The sequence below is a fragment of the Mustelus asterias genome, chromosome 20 (genome assembly GCF_964213995.1).
Source record: "Mustelus asterias chromosome 20, sMusAst1.hap1.1, whole genome shotgun sequence".
NCBI classification, from domain to species: Eukaryota; Metazoa; Chordata; class Chondrichthyes; order Carcharhiniformes; family Triakidae; genus Mustelus; species Mustelus asterias.
Genome location: NC_135820.1, coordinates 66971720 through 66987002, shown reverse-complemented (window position 1 = coordinate 66987002; position 15283 = coordinate 66971720). Strand labels below are relative to the sequence as shown.

The 15283-nt window shown below is 39.4% G+C and overlaps 1 protein-coding gene across 6 annotated transcripts in view; it reads left to right on the top strand.

Moving 5' to 3' along the window:
* Window positions 1-13548, top strand: part of ift52 (intraflagellar transport 52 homolog (Chlamydomonas)) — a 39380-nt gene extending 25832 nt beyond the window's left edge. For all 6 annotated transcript variants that reach the window (XM_078236154.1, XM_078236153.1, XM_078236155.1 and 3 more), the window contains 7 exons: window positions 4735-4821; window positions 6156-6224; window positions 6921-7075; window positions 7976-8063; window positions 8575-8683; window positions 12793-12932; window positions 13055-13548. In XM_078236154.1, coding sequence (XP_078092280.1) covers window positions 4735-4821; window positions 6156-6224; window positions 6921-7075; window positions 7976-8063; window positions 8575-8683; window positions 12793-12932; window positions 13055-13108 — 702 coding nt within the window. In that variant the 3' untranslated portion in view covers window positions 13109-13548. The remainder of the gene's footprint in view (window positions 1-4734; window positions 4822-6155; window positions 6225-6920; window positions 7076-7975; window positions 8064-8574; window positions 8684-12792; window positions 12933-13054) is intronic.
* The last annotated feature ends 1735 nt before the right edge of the window (window positions 13549-15283 follow it).

The window sequence follows — 15283 nt, the reverse complement described above, 5'->3', positions numbered from 1 at the left end:
GAATATAAAAGTTGGCAAATTATGTTACAGTTATATAAAACATTGGTTAGGGCATATTTGGAATACTGTGTCCAATTCTGGTCGCCACACTACCAGAAGGACATGGGGGCTTTGGAGGGAGTACAGAAAAGGTTTACCAGGATGTTGCCTGGTATGGAGGGTATTAGCTATGAGGAGAGATTGAATAAACTGGGATTGTTCTCCCTGGAAAGACGGAGGCTGAGGGACGACCTGATAGAAGTTTATAAAATTACGAGGGGCGTAGATAAGGTGAAGAGTTTGAAGCTTTATCCCAGGGCAGAAATGATAATTACAAGGGGGCACAAGTTCATGGTAAGGGGGGGAAGGTTCAGTAGAGATAGAACATAGAAAAGCTACAGCACAAACAGGTCCTTCGGCCCACAAGTTGTGCTGAACATGTCCCTACCTACTAGGCTTACCTATAACCCTCTATCTTACTAACTTCCATGAACTTATCCAAAAGTCTCTTAAAAGACCCTATCGAATCCGCCTCCACCACCACTACTGGCAGCCGATTCCACGCACCCACCACCCTCTGAGTGAAAAACTTACCCCTAACATCTCCGTACCTACTCCCCAGCACTCTCAACCTGTGACCTCTTGTGGCAACCATTTCAACCCTGGGTAAAAGCCTCTGAGAATCCACACCTCTCAACATCTTATACACCTCTATCAGGTCACCTTTCATCCTTCGCTTCTCCAAGGAGAAAAGACCTAGCTCTCTCAACTTATCCTCATAAGGCATGCCACCTATGTGCCGGGGAAGTTTTTTTTTACACAGGGGGCCTGCAACGCACTGCCAAGTGAGGCAGACACGTTAGCAATATTTAAGACTTATCTGGACAGACACATGAACAGGAGGGGAATAGAGGGATACAGGCGGTTGGTCTAGATTGGACAACGTGATCAGCGCAGGCTTGATAGGTTGAAGGGCCTGTTCCTGTGCTCTACTGTTCTTTGTTTTAAATAATTTATCTGTTAAATGCTTAAAAGCTTTGCAACAGTACATATTTGTCTACAAGACCTTACATTTGTGTCAACCCTTTTTTTTCCACGAGAAATCCCTTTCTAGTTTATAACAGAAACTGCCGTTGAAACGTCTTGTGCTTCAACCGAACTTTCCTGCCAGTAGTCGCACCTCAATTTTCCAATTCTTTATTCCTTAACCTTCTCCTGAGAAATATCTAAACTCCCAATTAACTCTACTTCTCTGTTTTCCAAATTGTGACAGTTCTGATATTTAACTACAATTAATTAATATAAAATTAATGTAATGTACAAAAAGACCAAAAATATGGCTTCAGAATGAATCCTTCCAGTTGTTCCGCATCAGCTAACTCCACTTCGCTTCAACGCTATACTTCATCTTGACTCCTCACATGCAACACTATAGGAGATTTTTGTTCATGTTTTCCTAATTGTTTACAATGTATCTGAAAGAAAGGCCTTTCTATCAAAGGTCCAGTTTCAAATGTCGGAATAAAATTTTCAAGTTTTGTGTTAAATAGAGATGTTTTTCCTTTCAATTTGTTTTTCCCTTGGGGCGGCATGGTAGCACAGTGGTTAGCACAGCTCCAGGGACCTGGGTTCGATTCCTGGCTTGGGTCACTGTCTGTGTGGAGTTTGCACATTCTCCTCGTGTCTGCGTGGGTTTCCTCCGGGTGCTCCGGTTTCCTCCCACAGTCCAAAGATGTGCGGGTTAGGTTGATTGGCCGTGCTAAAATTGCCCCTTGGTGTCCTGAGATGCGCAGGTTAGAGGGATTAGCGGGTGAATATGGGGATAGGGCCTGGGTGGGATTGTGGTCGGTACAGACTCGATGGGCCAAATGGTCTCTTTCTGCACTGTAGGGTTTCTATGATCTATGAATTATTATATGTACTGAAACATGATGATGGCAATTTGTGAAACTGAGCAAGTCAAATACTCTCAGTATTTTATTTCCGATGGATTATCTGCCTTTTTTGTAACTTATATTGTTTTGCTTGGGGAACACCACAGTGGTTAATGAGAATGGTAATAGCTGCACTCCTTTTATCTTGGAGGTCTTCACAAGGCAGAGAGGTGTACACCAAACAAATATTGGAGAGATTTAGGGTGATTAAAGACCAGGAGGAAGAGATGCATTTTAAGAGACTTTGAAAGACAAGAGACAAGGTCACAAGGCAAAGTAGTTCTGCAACAAGTTCCAGAAAACTGGAGCAGAGTGACTGGGAAAAAGCTGTAGACAGTGTAGGGAGCAGGAAATAAACGAATCCAAAATCCAAAGAGCAGGGGAGACAATTCCTCAAATGGGGAAGAAGCAGATATCCACTGCTTAAATCAAACTATTGCTTCAATAATTTTACAGCTTGTTACTTCATAATTACCAACTTACACTTCTGTTTCTTGCATGTAAATTTCATAATCTTTCAAAAATATGCATGTCCTGGAGTGATCATTGTCCTGCACCCAGAATAACTGGCCACTATTTTGGTCTTTGATTATCACAGTCAGAAGGGGCACCATAGAATAGCTCTTGTAGTGAGTCCTAAACCTTTGTAACTGGAATTGTCCTCATGTTTTAACAAAAAATACTGCTTATTTGCAAAATAGTTTGTGAGGATAATTAATAAGACATGAGTAGTAATAAATTAAAATGCCTAGAATGTAGAAACGCCCCCATTTACTTTAAATTTTGTTCAAAGAATTGGAAAATAATTTAGCTATATCTACACATTAAATTTCTACATAGGGCTTGCCTTGCACTTACTGTTGTCACAATTGTTTGGTACAGCCTCTACACCAACATATATCTTTTAGTTTTGTCATGTCAGCTGTCTGGATTTTGCCAACAGCACTCACCTTTAACAGCTAAATCAGATACCACATTTGATTTGATTTATTATTGTCACATGTATTAGTATACATGTGACAATGTATACTAATACAATGCATACCATACTCAGAGAAGAGTGCAGAATCTAATGTTACAGTCATGGCTGTCATGTAGAGGAAGATAGTTTAAAAGAGTTAGAATAAAGTTTGAGAAGCATAGAATGAGAGTAAAAGATACAATTGGAGGATATGCTGGGCACAGCTCGCAAGAAGTCGCCACGTTCTTCTGGCATCTGTACACGCTGATTAGACCAGGAAGTTGCTGTCTGACTTGTCCTCCTCCAGAAATGGCACTACACCAGTACCTTGCTGAGAAACGTGGCACGTCACAAAGCTGCAGTGTTTTGCCACAAAACACGCACTAAACGCTTCAAAAAAAGCTAGGGCTTCTCCATAGAAGCGTAAGTGATTTTTTAGCAGTGTGCCAAGTCTTAATTATTACTAAACAACCTCTCTGATACCAAAAATAACTGGCACTTTCTGGTTTATACTCTGTGCATCTCTGTAAGAATTCTTTATTCTGACTGGTTAAGGAAATACACAATTGCTTGCCATGTGTTCACATATGTCCCAGAACCCCTGTTAAGGGGATGCTGAGCTGTTTTTGATTTCTAATCACCTCTAGCTCCAGTGGAGAAATGCACAAAATATCTGTGGTTCAGAGTAATGAACAGCTAGCTCTGCTCATTTGCCACTAAATGCTAAATCTGGGTCATTAAGTACAAGCTCTGGCAGCCAGTTTGCACTGCAGAGCAAGTTACTGAAATCTCGCCCTACTCTGCCATCATCTTGTATATTTTTTAGCAAAAGCTTTTATTTGTTGCATACTGTGGGTAGACAAAGCCCTGGACACTTTGCTAGTTTTTTAAAAAAAATTAAAATAAAACACAGGACATTTCCTGGGAACAAAACCTTGCTGCTTCTACCAATTCTTTCACATCTTTGTGTAGAGGTAGTTCAGCACCAAAGTGCCTTAATGACAATACATTAATAACAATATACATAACCCTTTAGTTAAAGAACAGTGTAGGATCTCTATAATGTACCCTTTTAGGCTCCAAATAAGTTGATAGCAACTTGCTGGAAGAACCCATGTTTAAAAATAATTAGACATGCCTTTGCAAATAGCCTGATTTTAGGAACAACTATAACATACTAAATAAATCTTTTTTTTAATGCTTTAATTTTTAGACAAGACCAATTATAAAACAACTGAGAATAGGAAAGTACCATATTTTCCTACAAGAAATGTCACCTTGGATTTAACCTTTTTTTCGCATTATAAAGGAAGGTTATGCATCTGCTGGCATATACTATATGATATTTTCTTATAGTCATTCCCACCAAGGGAAAGATACCACCAACACCTTTAGGAAAAATGCTTGAAACGAGGCGTTAAGAATGGAACTGGTGGTTAACACTGCTACCTCACAGCGCCAGGGACCCAGGTTCAATTCTGGCCTTGGGTGACTGACTATGTGGAGTTTGCACATTCTCCCGTGTCTGAATGGGTATCCTCCGGGCTCTGTGATTTCCTCCCACTGTCAGAAGATGCGCAGATTAGGTGGAATGGCCATGGTGAAAAAAATTGTTCCTTGGTGTCCCAAGATATGTAGGTTAGGTGGATTAGCCATGGTAGATATGTAGAGTTACGGGGATATGGTGGGGGAGAAGGGCCTGGGTAAGACACTTTGTCGGAGGGTCGGTGCAGATGCGATGGGCCAAATGACCTCCTGCACTGTAGGGATTCTATGATTCTAAAAGCTGATGGGTCAGAATAATGAACTTGAGCTACAAATTATCTTAGTAATTGAAAAATATGTGAAATTTGTCAACAGCTCCAGAGTGGAAAATTGGCTGTGCTGGGATCTTGTCACATGATCAGTGACCAGTACCTTGACAAAGAAGAAAATGGCAAAATCATGGTATGCTGTTTTGGGAGGTTTATTAATTATTTAATTGATAAATGTTGACTATTATGCACATAATTTCTCTCTCTCTGATTTAAAATGTTCAGTTTTACGAGTGAAAGAGTGCTGTAGCAAAAATATTAAAGTGGAAACCAATTGATTCAGTAATCAGAATTAGCTAGAGAATGAAGAATGAGTGAATTATATACCTGTTTGGATATATTTTCAACATAAGCTGTGTGTGCAAGTTGGTTGGCAATGATTAATTACATGTTTCTGTTGGAGAAATGTTTAATCGCTTTGTGATTTCTGTTATTAGTTAATGCATTGCTACTCTAAGATTTAGTTTCCTGGACGCCTGCGGTCTTTCTCTGCAGATGAAGAGAGTAATTAAACAAGAATCCAACAGAGTATAATAACTGCAATTCAGTAACTCTCACTTTCCTCACAAAGATAATTTAGGAATGCAGAGTTCATCTAAGATACATTTAAAGACCTAAACTGACACCATAGTGCGGATTTTCTGCACACACACAGTTGGTAGGATCACGCTAGTCTTGCTTTCACCATCCACTCCAAATGTAACCCCGGGCAGCACGGTGGCACAGTGGTTAGCACTGCTGCCTCACAGCGTCAGGGAACCTGGGTTTGATTCCCGGCTTGGGTCACTGTCTGTGTGAAGCCTGCACATTCTCCCCGTGTCTGCATGGATTTCCTCCGGGTGCTCAAGTTTCCTCCCACAGTCCGAAAGACGCACTGGTTAGGTGCATTGGCCATGCTAAATTCTCCCTCAATGTAGCTGAACAGGTACCGGAGTGTGGCGACTGGGGGATTTTCACAGTAACTTCATTGCAGTGTTAATGCAAGCCTACTTGTGACACTAATTAATAAATAAACATATCTATCATGAAATGATTTTCACAACATCTTTTAGAATCTTGAAAGTCTGAGATGGCTTTCTCCAAAGCTAATACTCCCAGCTTCTGCAGCCTCTCCTAATAAATCAGCTACCAAATTCCAAATATGAAATTATTGCACCCTCATCAGTCCCTGGATGTCTTTGTTATAGGAGGAAGACCAGCATTGTAAAAATGCTTCAAGTGGAGTTCTACAGCACCTTGTTCAAACTCTATCACTTTTTTGAGATGTTTCTTATACTCCTGTGGCTATCCAATTTTCTTCCTTTGTTGTTGCATAACATGCTGATGGCTTAACTGATCTTCCAACTCTGCCTACATGTTTTTGAAAGTTCTCGATCAGATGCAATCAGTCTATGGACTCTGAAGATAATGTCAGAAAGTTTATACTGTGCTTTGCTGATCCTCCATCTCTTGTGCCTTTTGTCTCAGGATGTTGTTTTTCAATGGCTGACTACAAATGAAATCCAGTTGAACCAAATTGACGCAGAAGATCCGGAGGTAAACTAGTTATTTAGAGCAAATGCTGCATGCCTTTTTTAAAAACTATGCACTTGACACAGTGCAAAAAAAAAGTTGATAACAGCAAATTGCTGCGGATGCTGGAATCTGAAACCAAAAGAGAAAATGCTGGAAAATCTCAGCAGGTCTGGCAGCATCTGTAAGGAGAGAAAAGAGCTGAAGTTTCGAGTCCAGATGACCCTTTCTCAAAGCTTTGACAAACGGTAATCTGAACTTAAAATGTCTGCTCTTTTCTCTCCTTACAAAAAAAATTGTTGTCCTGAAAATGCAGGTGTTATTGTTTAGAAAAACTAAGGAAGATTTCTTGCATTTATGAAGCACTCTTCACATCCTCAATGAATAAACTTGTTGAGCCATCAGGGCAGCAATGTAGCACAGCATCAATAATACTGTAACTGTATCATGCACAGGCAGAACACAGTTGATATCACTGACACCCCAGGGCACAAAACAAAAAATGGAAATTGGAATAATTGTGGGATAGGATGGGGTTAGAAGGATCTGCTTGTCTCACTTTTAAATGTATCTGATGCTGAAACAGAATGTATACCTTTATCAGGAACCATTTGTTATTAAAACATAAAGATTGATGTTATTTAATTCAATGAGAACCGTAATATTTTGTTTTGCATTGCTACTCTTCCTGTATTATTGATGAAAAATCTTTATTATAAGATTTCAGATTACACCATGCTTCCAGATACAGCTAAACTATCTGACAGATTGAGAGTGTGTCTGCAAGAAGGGGATGAAAATCCAAGAGACTTTACCACTCTATTTGATATGTCGGTCTTTAAACTGGACACAATGGCTCTTCCAAAAGTTATCACGTTAGTATCAGATTAAAACTCATTGTGTATGAAATGCATTGCACTTTGGAGAGATATTTAAGTAGCAGTAGAAAAGAGAGTAGAATTTAAAATAGACAATTATTAAATGTTTTTTTTAAATTCAATCAAATCAAGTCCAATTCAGTCTCAACAAGTGAGACATTCCCAATCCAAGCTGACAAGACAAGGCTCTCACCTCCTGACTTGGGCTTGATCTACATGATCCAAGCTGATTGGAGTAGGCATTGCATTTCCTCCAAGGTTTGATCTCATTTGCATCTTAGCCAAAAGGCCGAGATACCGCTTTTAAAAATTGCTTCAAATGAAGCTAAGATGTAACCTAATGACTTCAACCAAGTACAGCATGTCGATACTACACTCGATCTTAGCCAAAAGGTTATTGCTGAAAAAAAGACATGCTGTTGAAGCTTTTTGTCTTGCTCTCATCAAGAGAGAAGGAGCAACATTTTATACTGCATGAGAAAGGAGGTGCTGTTTGGTTGGCAAATTGGCTCTGATTAGTTGAGGCGTTGCCATGACAAATGCACCTGGGAGCTATTGTCCCCTATGGTTTGTTTATTCGAAAAGAATGCAATGTCTAGACATATTCCTTTTGCCTGCAGAGACTAGGTCCCTGCATATGAATACGCGTAGCTTCTAGCAAGCATGAGTGAGCTACATTGTGAGTCCGACTGATAATCTTAATTTGGTTGTTTGTGTAATTCTTAGAATGCTTGGGATTGTCCAGCAATCATAATTAAGACAAAATTACTTTGCAAACCAGAAGAAGATGGTAAATAAACTGATGAAATGTAGTTCCTGATGAAATGTAGATGATTAAACACTTTATATGATAGAACCCCCAATCCCATCAGATTTTCAATGTTTTTTTGTTTCCAGGGCGTATGAACAACTGAATGTGAAACATGAATCACTCCAACTAATACAACCTCAGTTTGAAACACCACTCCCTACACTGCAGCCAGCTGTAAGTACAAATTCACAGACAATGTTACAGAACATTTGAAAGGGCCATGTTGGTGTCTTCAAATGTAATGACCTAATCTTGTGTGTTCTTTAACACTGGGTGCTCCGGTTTCCTCCCTGGTTAGGTGCATTGACCCAAACAGACGCCGAAGTGTGGCGACTTGCGTAGGTTAGAGGGATTAGCAGGTAAATATGTGTGGTTACGGGGATAGGGCTTGGGTAGGATCGTTGTCGGTGCAGACTCGATGGGCAGATATTGTAACACGTCGTGGTGCAGTATTGCCTCTTTGAAAGTAATCCAACACTCTTGTGATAATTAGGCTCTAGTGGTGACAGCATGGCAAGTCTACTGTTAAGTCATTATATTGAGACTGTAAGACCTACTTTGTGCAAACAAAACAAAGTATTGCCAGCTACGAAAAAATAAAATTGCATGATTCCAATTTTATCAGTGTGGGTGATTCTCTTGTAATGCAGTATATGAATACATTCTTTTAATTTTTATCCGACAGGTCTTTCCTCCCTCTTTTCGAGAGTTACCAGCACCGACTTTGGATCTCTTTGATCTTGATGAAACATTTTCATCTGAGAAAGTCAGACTTGCACAACTGACTAACAAATGTGAGCTAATAATTCATTTTGTAATTGATTAATTATTCCTTGTTTCTAAGCCACTGTTCTCCAGTATATGTTTTATTTGAACATTGGCCATTTTTAAAGGTTTTAAGGATTGCACTGATAATTTTGCTTGTGTTTGTGCTGTATGAATGGACTTCAAACAAATGTGGGTTTTAAAAATATGGGTTTAAAATATAATTCTCTTTGATTTTATAATTTGCTCCAGTAAAATTAGAGTGTGCCCATCTCTGAAAACAACCTTGACCAGCTCTTCTGCTATTGAAATCCTTATCCACATCTTTATTATCTCTGAGTTGTTTCTTCCAACACTCCTGACCTGTTGCTCACCTTGAATTCTACATAAACTGGCACCCATCCAAAATTCTGCTACCTTTATCTTAATTCACTCTAAGTCAACCTTCACTGGCTCCCAGGCAGACAATTCTTCAACTTTAAAATCCTTGTGCTTATTTTCAAATCCCTCCATGACCTTGCCCATCTATATTTCTACAGCCTCCTCCAATCCTACAAGTCTTTAAGATCTCTGCGCTCTTCCAATTCATGTCTTTTGTGCATCCCTGATTTCAATATTTCCACTGTTGTGAAGCTATGCCATCAATTGTCTTCACCCTAAGTCCTGGAATTCTCTCCTTAAACCTCTCCATCTCTTTCTTTCATGATGCTCCTTGAAACCTACTTCTTTGATCAAACTTTTTGTTCTGTCCTGATGTATCCTTTTGTGACTTGGCAATTTAAATGCAAGTTATTGTAAGATCCATGAAATGTCTTGGAAAGTTTTTAATCTGAAGTTCACAATTCTGTCTTTGTAAGGGCTGGGATAAGATAGTACACATTCTTTGACCATGAGCAGAGTTTTTTTTCAGCTGAATCAATGTTGAAATAATTAATGGCTGTTGCGGGCTTTGATATCAGCCTTTTAATTGATCAAAACTTTACCCTTCGAGTAACAGAGTTCTCTTTAAACAGCTGTTTTAGTGCAAGCTGAAGCAAGGATGCTGGAAAGCTACAGTTCACATCTCTGTAACTAGCCAGAGTGACGAATTCAGAGATACATAGGCAATTATAGATTTCAAAATCAATTACAAGTAATTAGCATAAGTCAATCACAATCGCTTTATGCTTGCTTCATTATAATATCCAATCAGTGTGAAAACTTAATACACCATTGTATTTTATTACAAGTTATCATGGTACAGCTTGTTTCTGTAACTTAGTGCAACAACCTACCATGCTTGTTCCTTTGACAAGGTACCGCATGGTAGGTTGTTGCACAAAGTTAAATGTCACGGGATCCAGGGTGAGGTATCTAAATGGATACAAAATTGGCTTCTTGACAGAACACAGTAAGAAATCTCACAACACCAGGTTAAAGTCCAACAGGTTTATTTGGTAGCAAATACCATAAGCTTTCGGAGCACTGCTCCTTCGTCAGATGGAGTGGAAATGCCAGAGGGTGGTTGTAGAGAGTCGTTTTTCAAACTGGAAGCCTGTGACTAGTGGTGTGTCTCAGGGATCAGTGCTGGGCCCACTGTTATTTGTCATTTATATTAATGATTTGGATGAGAATATAGGGGGCATGGTTAGTAAATTTGCAGATAATACCAAGATTGATGGCATGGTGGACAGTGAGGAAGGTTATCTTGGATTGCAGCGGGATCTTGATCAATTGGGCCAGTGGGCTGACGAATGGCAGATGGAGTTTAATTTAGACAAATGCGAGGTAATGCATCTTGGTAGATTGAACCAGGGCAGGACTTACTCAGTTATTGGTAGGTTGTTGGGGAGAGTTACAGAACAAAGATATCTAGGGGTACATGTTCATAGCTCCTTGAAAGTGGAGTCACAGGTGGACAGAGTGGTGAAGAAGGCATTCGGCATGCTTGGTTTCATCGGTCAGAACATTGAATACAGGAGTTGGGACATCTTGTTGAAGTTGTATAAGACATTGGTAAGGCCACACTTGGAATACAATTCTGGTCACCCTATTATAGAAAGGATATTATTAAACTAGAAAGAGTGCAGAAAAGATTTACTAGGATGCTACCGGGACTTGATGGATTGAGTTATAAGGAGAGGCTGGATAGACTGGGACTTTTTTCTCTGAAGCGTAGGAGACTGAGGGATGAGCTTATAGAGGTCTATAAAATAATGAGGTGCACAGATCAGCTAGACAGTCAATATCTTTTCCCAAAGGTAGGGGAGTCTAAAACTAGCGGGCATAGGTTTAAGGTGAGAGGGGAGAGATACAAAACTGTCCAGAGGGGCAATTTTTTCACACAGGGTGGTGAGTGTCTGGAACAAGCTGCCAGAGGTAGTAGTAGAGGCAGGTACAATTTTATCTTTTAAAAAGCATTTAGATAGTTACATGGATACGATGGGTATAGAGGGATATGGGCCAAATGTGGGCAATTGGGATTAGCTTAGGGGTTTTTTTTTTAAAAAGGGCAGCGTGGACAAGTTGGGCTGAAGGGCCTGTTTCCATGCTGTAAACCTCTAGGACTCTATATGTGGATCACTCCCATTTTCCAGTTACAGATGTCTGATTTTATGAGCTTTGCCCAGACTAATGGCCTTGGTGCCTGTCTGTGAAGGCTCTTCTAAGAAGACCTTTGTTTTTCATAGCAACTTGTGTAATTTTTAAACTTGAGATTATTAACCCTCTCAATGGGTGTAATCATTTTTCCATTCTCATGGAATTCCTCTGATTTTGTGAATTATTTTGTCCAGGTATAATCTCTCTTTCATTCAGACAGTTTGGAAAGTCATCACCAGTTTTCAAACTAAGTTAGTAAGAAAATGACAAGAGGCAGAGTTTGTCTTTCCCCAAATAGTGTGCATCCAAGTTCAGACAGTAGATTGATAGAATTAGGCATCCCTGCCCCCACCCCAAAACGAGGGGTTACAGAGAGCTGCTGGAGTCAAGCCAGTCTTATGAAGTTTATCAGCAGATGATCAAAGGTTAGGAATGCAAACCCAACCTGACAAGTTGACCTAGCCTCCACTGCTTTCCAGGGAAGAGAATTCCACAGACTGACGACTGTGAAAAGATTTCTCCTCAATTCTGTCTTAAAAGGAAGACCTCATATTCTTAAACTGTCCCCCCTAGTTCTATTCTCTCTCACAAGAGGAAGTATCCTCCTGGTATACATCCTGTCAAGTCCCCTCAGGATTTTATGTTTCAATGGGATCACCCCTCATTCTTCTAAATTTTAATGGGTTATAGGCCCAACCTGTTCAGTCTTTCATAAAGTAAGCCTTAATCTCAGAATTTCACTGCAGCAATTCATCAAGTATCTTTAGACAGCACCTTCCAAACCCACAACCACTTCCATCTAGAAGGACAAGGGCAGCAGATATGTGGGAATACTACCATCTGCAAGTTCCCCTCCAAGCCACTCACCATCCTGACTTGGAAATAAATTGTCGTTCCTTCGCAGTTGTTGGGTCAAAATCCTGGAATTCCCTCCTTAATGGCATTATGGATCAATCCACAGCACGTGGCCTGCAGCAATTCAAGGCGGCAGCTCACCACCACCATCTCAAGGGCAACTGGGGATGGGTAATAAATGCTGGCCAGCCAGTGATGCCCATGTCCCACGAATGAATTTAAAAAAAGTTGTGTGAATCTTCCCACACAACTGTATCCTTTTTCCAATAAGGAAACCAAAACATGTATACAGCACTCTAGCTGCGGTCTCATTAAGACATTGCAGAGGTGCAGTAAGACTTCCTATATTATCTATATCCAATAGAAAAACTGGCAGAGTCAGGGTCACTACTTATTGGGGTTTTAGTATACAGATCAACAGTCACCTGGGGAATTTCCGGAGTAGTTCAATCATTTCTGTAATGCACCAGTTTAATTAATGAAAAATGCTTTTACATGCATACAGTGGACCCATTCAGACATTAGTTTCCAACAACTGTCTGAGCGCACTCTGATTTTCCATTGCCAAGCATGATAATTTGGAGGAAACTTGACCTAGAAAGATTATCCTCTTCTGCATAATCATTCCGGCTGCTATAATAGAGATGTTGCTATATTAATATGACAGTAATGGTTTATTCTGTTAGTGTTGATTTGTTTCTAGGTACTGATGATGATCTTGAATTTTACGTTCGTAAGTGTGGTGACATTCTTGGTGTATCAAACAGACAAGACAGTCGTAGTGCAAAAGAAATTTTAGAGCACATCTTTTTCCAGGTGGTGGAGTTTAAGAAGCTGAATCAGGTATAAAAAAAAATTAAACTTGCGGTGAAGATGTTTTTTTAAAAAAATGTTCAACTTGCACGATTGAAATACTATCTGATGCATTGCAGTGTTCTAGCACTTACACTTGTTTCCCTCTACAGGAGCATTACCTAGATACGGAAGAAGCAGGCATAATTAGTTTGCCAAATAACTGAAATCAGCGCACTATCACTGATATTGAACACGGTGTCCTCTTGGTGATACAGCAGGACTTGGCTCTTCTACAAGTTGTAACTTCCAAAATGTTAGATTCCTTATTCAAAAATGTATATTTTTGTATTGAAAGGGTGAATCATTATTTGTCTGTATACAACTTCAAGGCATTTTGTACACTATTGTTACATAGATGATGGTAAACGTATCCTATTATAAAACATATGCTTGTAAATACCTTCAGTTACTAATTTGTACTTAAGATTAATCTCAAGTCTTATTGTTCCATAGCATTTGATTTAAAATAAGTGACTAGTATCTAAGTCAATTTTTATTTTCAAATTGCATATACTTTCTCTTGAATTTGAGCATTACTGTTTATCTATTTGTTAATTTTCCCATTTGTACTTTAATTTGTAAATAAAAAATTTTATTACTCATTCGTGTTTGTCATTTGAGAGATCACTTGTAGGGCAGTAATGGTGAAGTTTGCGCTTAACTTCTGTGATTACAAAGACACTTCAGGATAGTCAGGATTTAGATTCACAAAGCTTGTATGGAACTCAGTGGCTGCATTTTTTTCTTGCCAGTTGACCTCAAAATATTAACATCTTAACTCTAAAGGATCTGGTTTCCTCAAATCATTATTCCTATGCAAGAATTAAGAAGTTTCATGCAACATAACGGGAGAGACAGCCAATTTTCCCCATCCTGATCTTAAATCCAGACTGGATTTGCCTATTTTCCTTTCTCCACCATGACAATACCAGATGATAGAATTAACAGTTCATGCTGCTTTACCTAGAAACTACTTGGCCTGAAAAGAAAACAGGACTAGATGTCCAAATGCAGAAATGTAATCAAAGTTTGCACCAAAATGCCCAGATTCGGAATATTTATGCAGTCGGATTGATCTAGAATGCAAGTTACCTAGTGGCATCAAAAGTGAATTGGGTATTATTGGCCTATTCGAGAAAGCAGTGGTGGAACTGACTGCATATCTGGCAATCGTATAGGGAAATTAGAGGTATCAGATTCAAAGAAGCATACAAATTGGCAAGAAAAAGTAACAGGCCTGAGGGTTGAGAGCAGTTTAAAATTCAGCAAAGGAGGACCAAGGGATTGATTAAGAAGGGATAAATAGAGTATGAAAGTAAGCTAGCAGAGAACATAGCTGACTAAAAGTTTGCAGGTATGTAAGGAGAAAAAGATTGAAAGAAAATGTAAGCCCCTTACAATCAAATGGGAGAATTCATAACAGGGAATAAAGAAATGGCTGAGGAATTAAATTCGTACTTTATTCATGTCTTCCTTTGTGAAGACCAAAGCAATGTACCAGAAGTTCTGAGAAACAAATGAGTGAGGAGCTGAAGGAAATCTGCATTAGTAGAAATGGTTTTGGGGAAATTGGTGGAATTGAAGGTGGATAAATCTCCAAGTCTTAATAATCTTCATCCCAGAATACTTAAGTGGCCCTGGAAATAAAGATCCATTGGTGGTTATTTTTCAAAATTCTTTGGACGAGTTTGGAGGGTAGCTAATATAGACCCACTATTCAAAAAGGGAGGTAGAGAGAAAACAGGGAACTATAGACGAGTGAGTGTAATGTCAGTAATGGGGAAGTTGCTAGAGTCCATTATCTAGGATTTCATAATGCAGCATTTGGATGGCAGTGGTATAAGACAGTCAGCTTGGATTTACAAAAGGGAAATTATGCTTGACAAATCTATTGGAATTCTTTGTGTAACTAGTAGAGTTGACCGAGGCTAACCAGTGGATGTGGTTTTAGACTTTAAGGCTTTTGACAAGGTCTCATTTAACAGACTACCTGCAATCTCATGTGCTTTAACTTTACATTGTAATCTCTTCAGGGGCATAACGATCGTTAGCAGATGGGAAGCAAAGAGTTGGCATAAATGGATATTTTTCTGATTGGCATTGTGACCAGTGGGGTTACACAGGGATCTGTGCTAGAACCTCAACTGATCACCTATTAATCTGGAAGAGGGAACAATGTATTATCTCCAAATTTGCAGGTAAAGTTGGGTGAGCTGTGAGAAGGATGCAGAGATGCTTCAGTGTGATTTGGACAGGCTCTGAAGGCATTTGCAGTATAATGTGGATAAATGAGGTTATCTACTTTAGTACCAATGATAGGAAGACTGATTACTTGAATG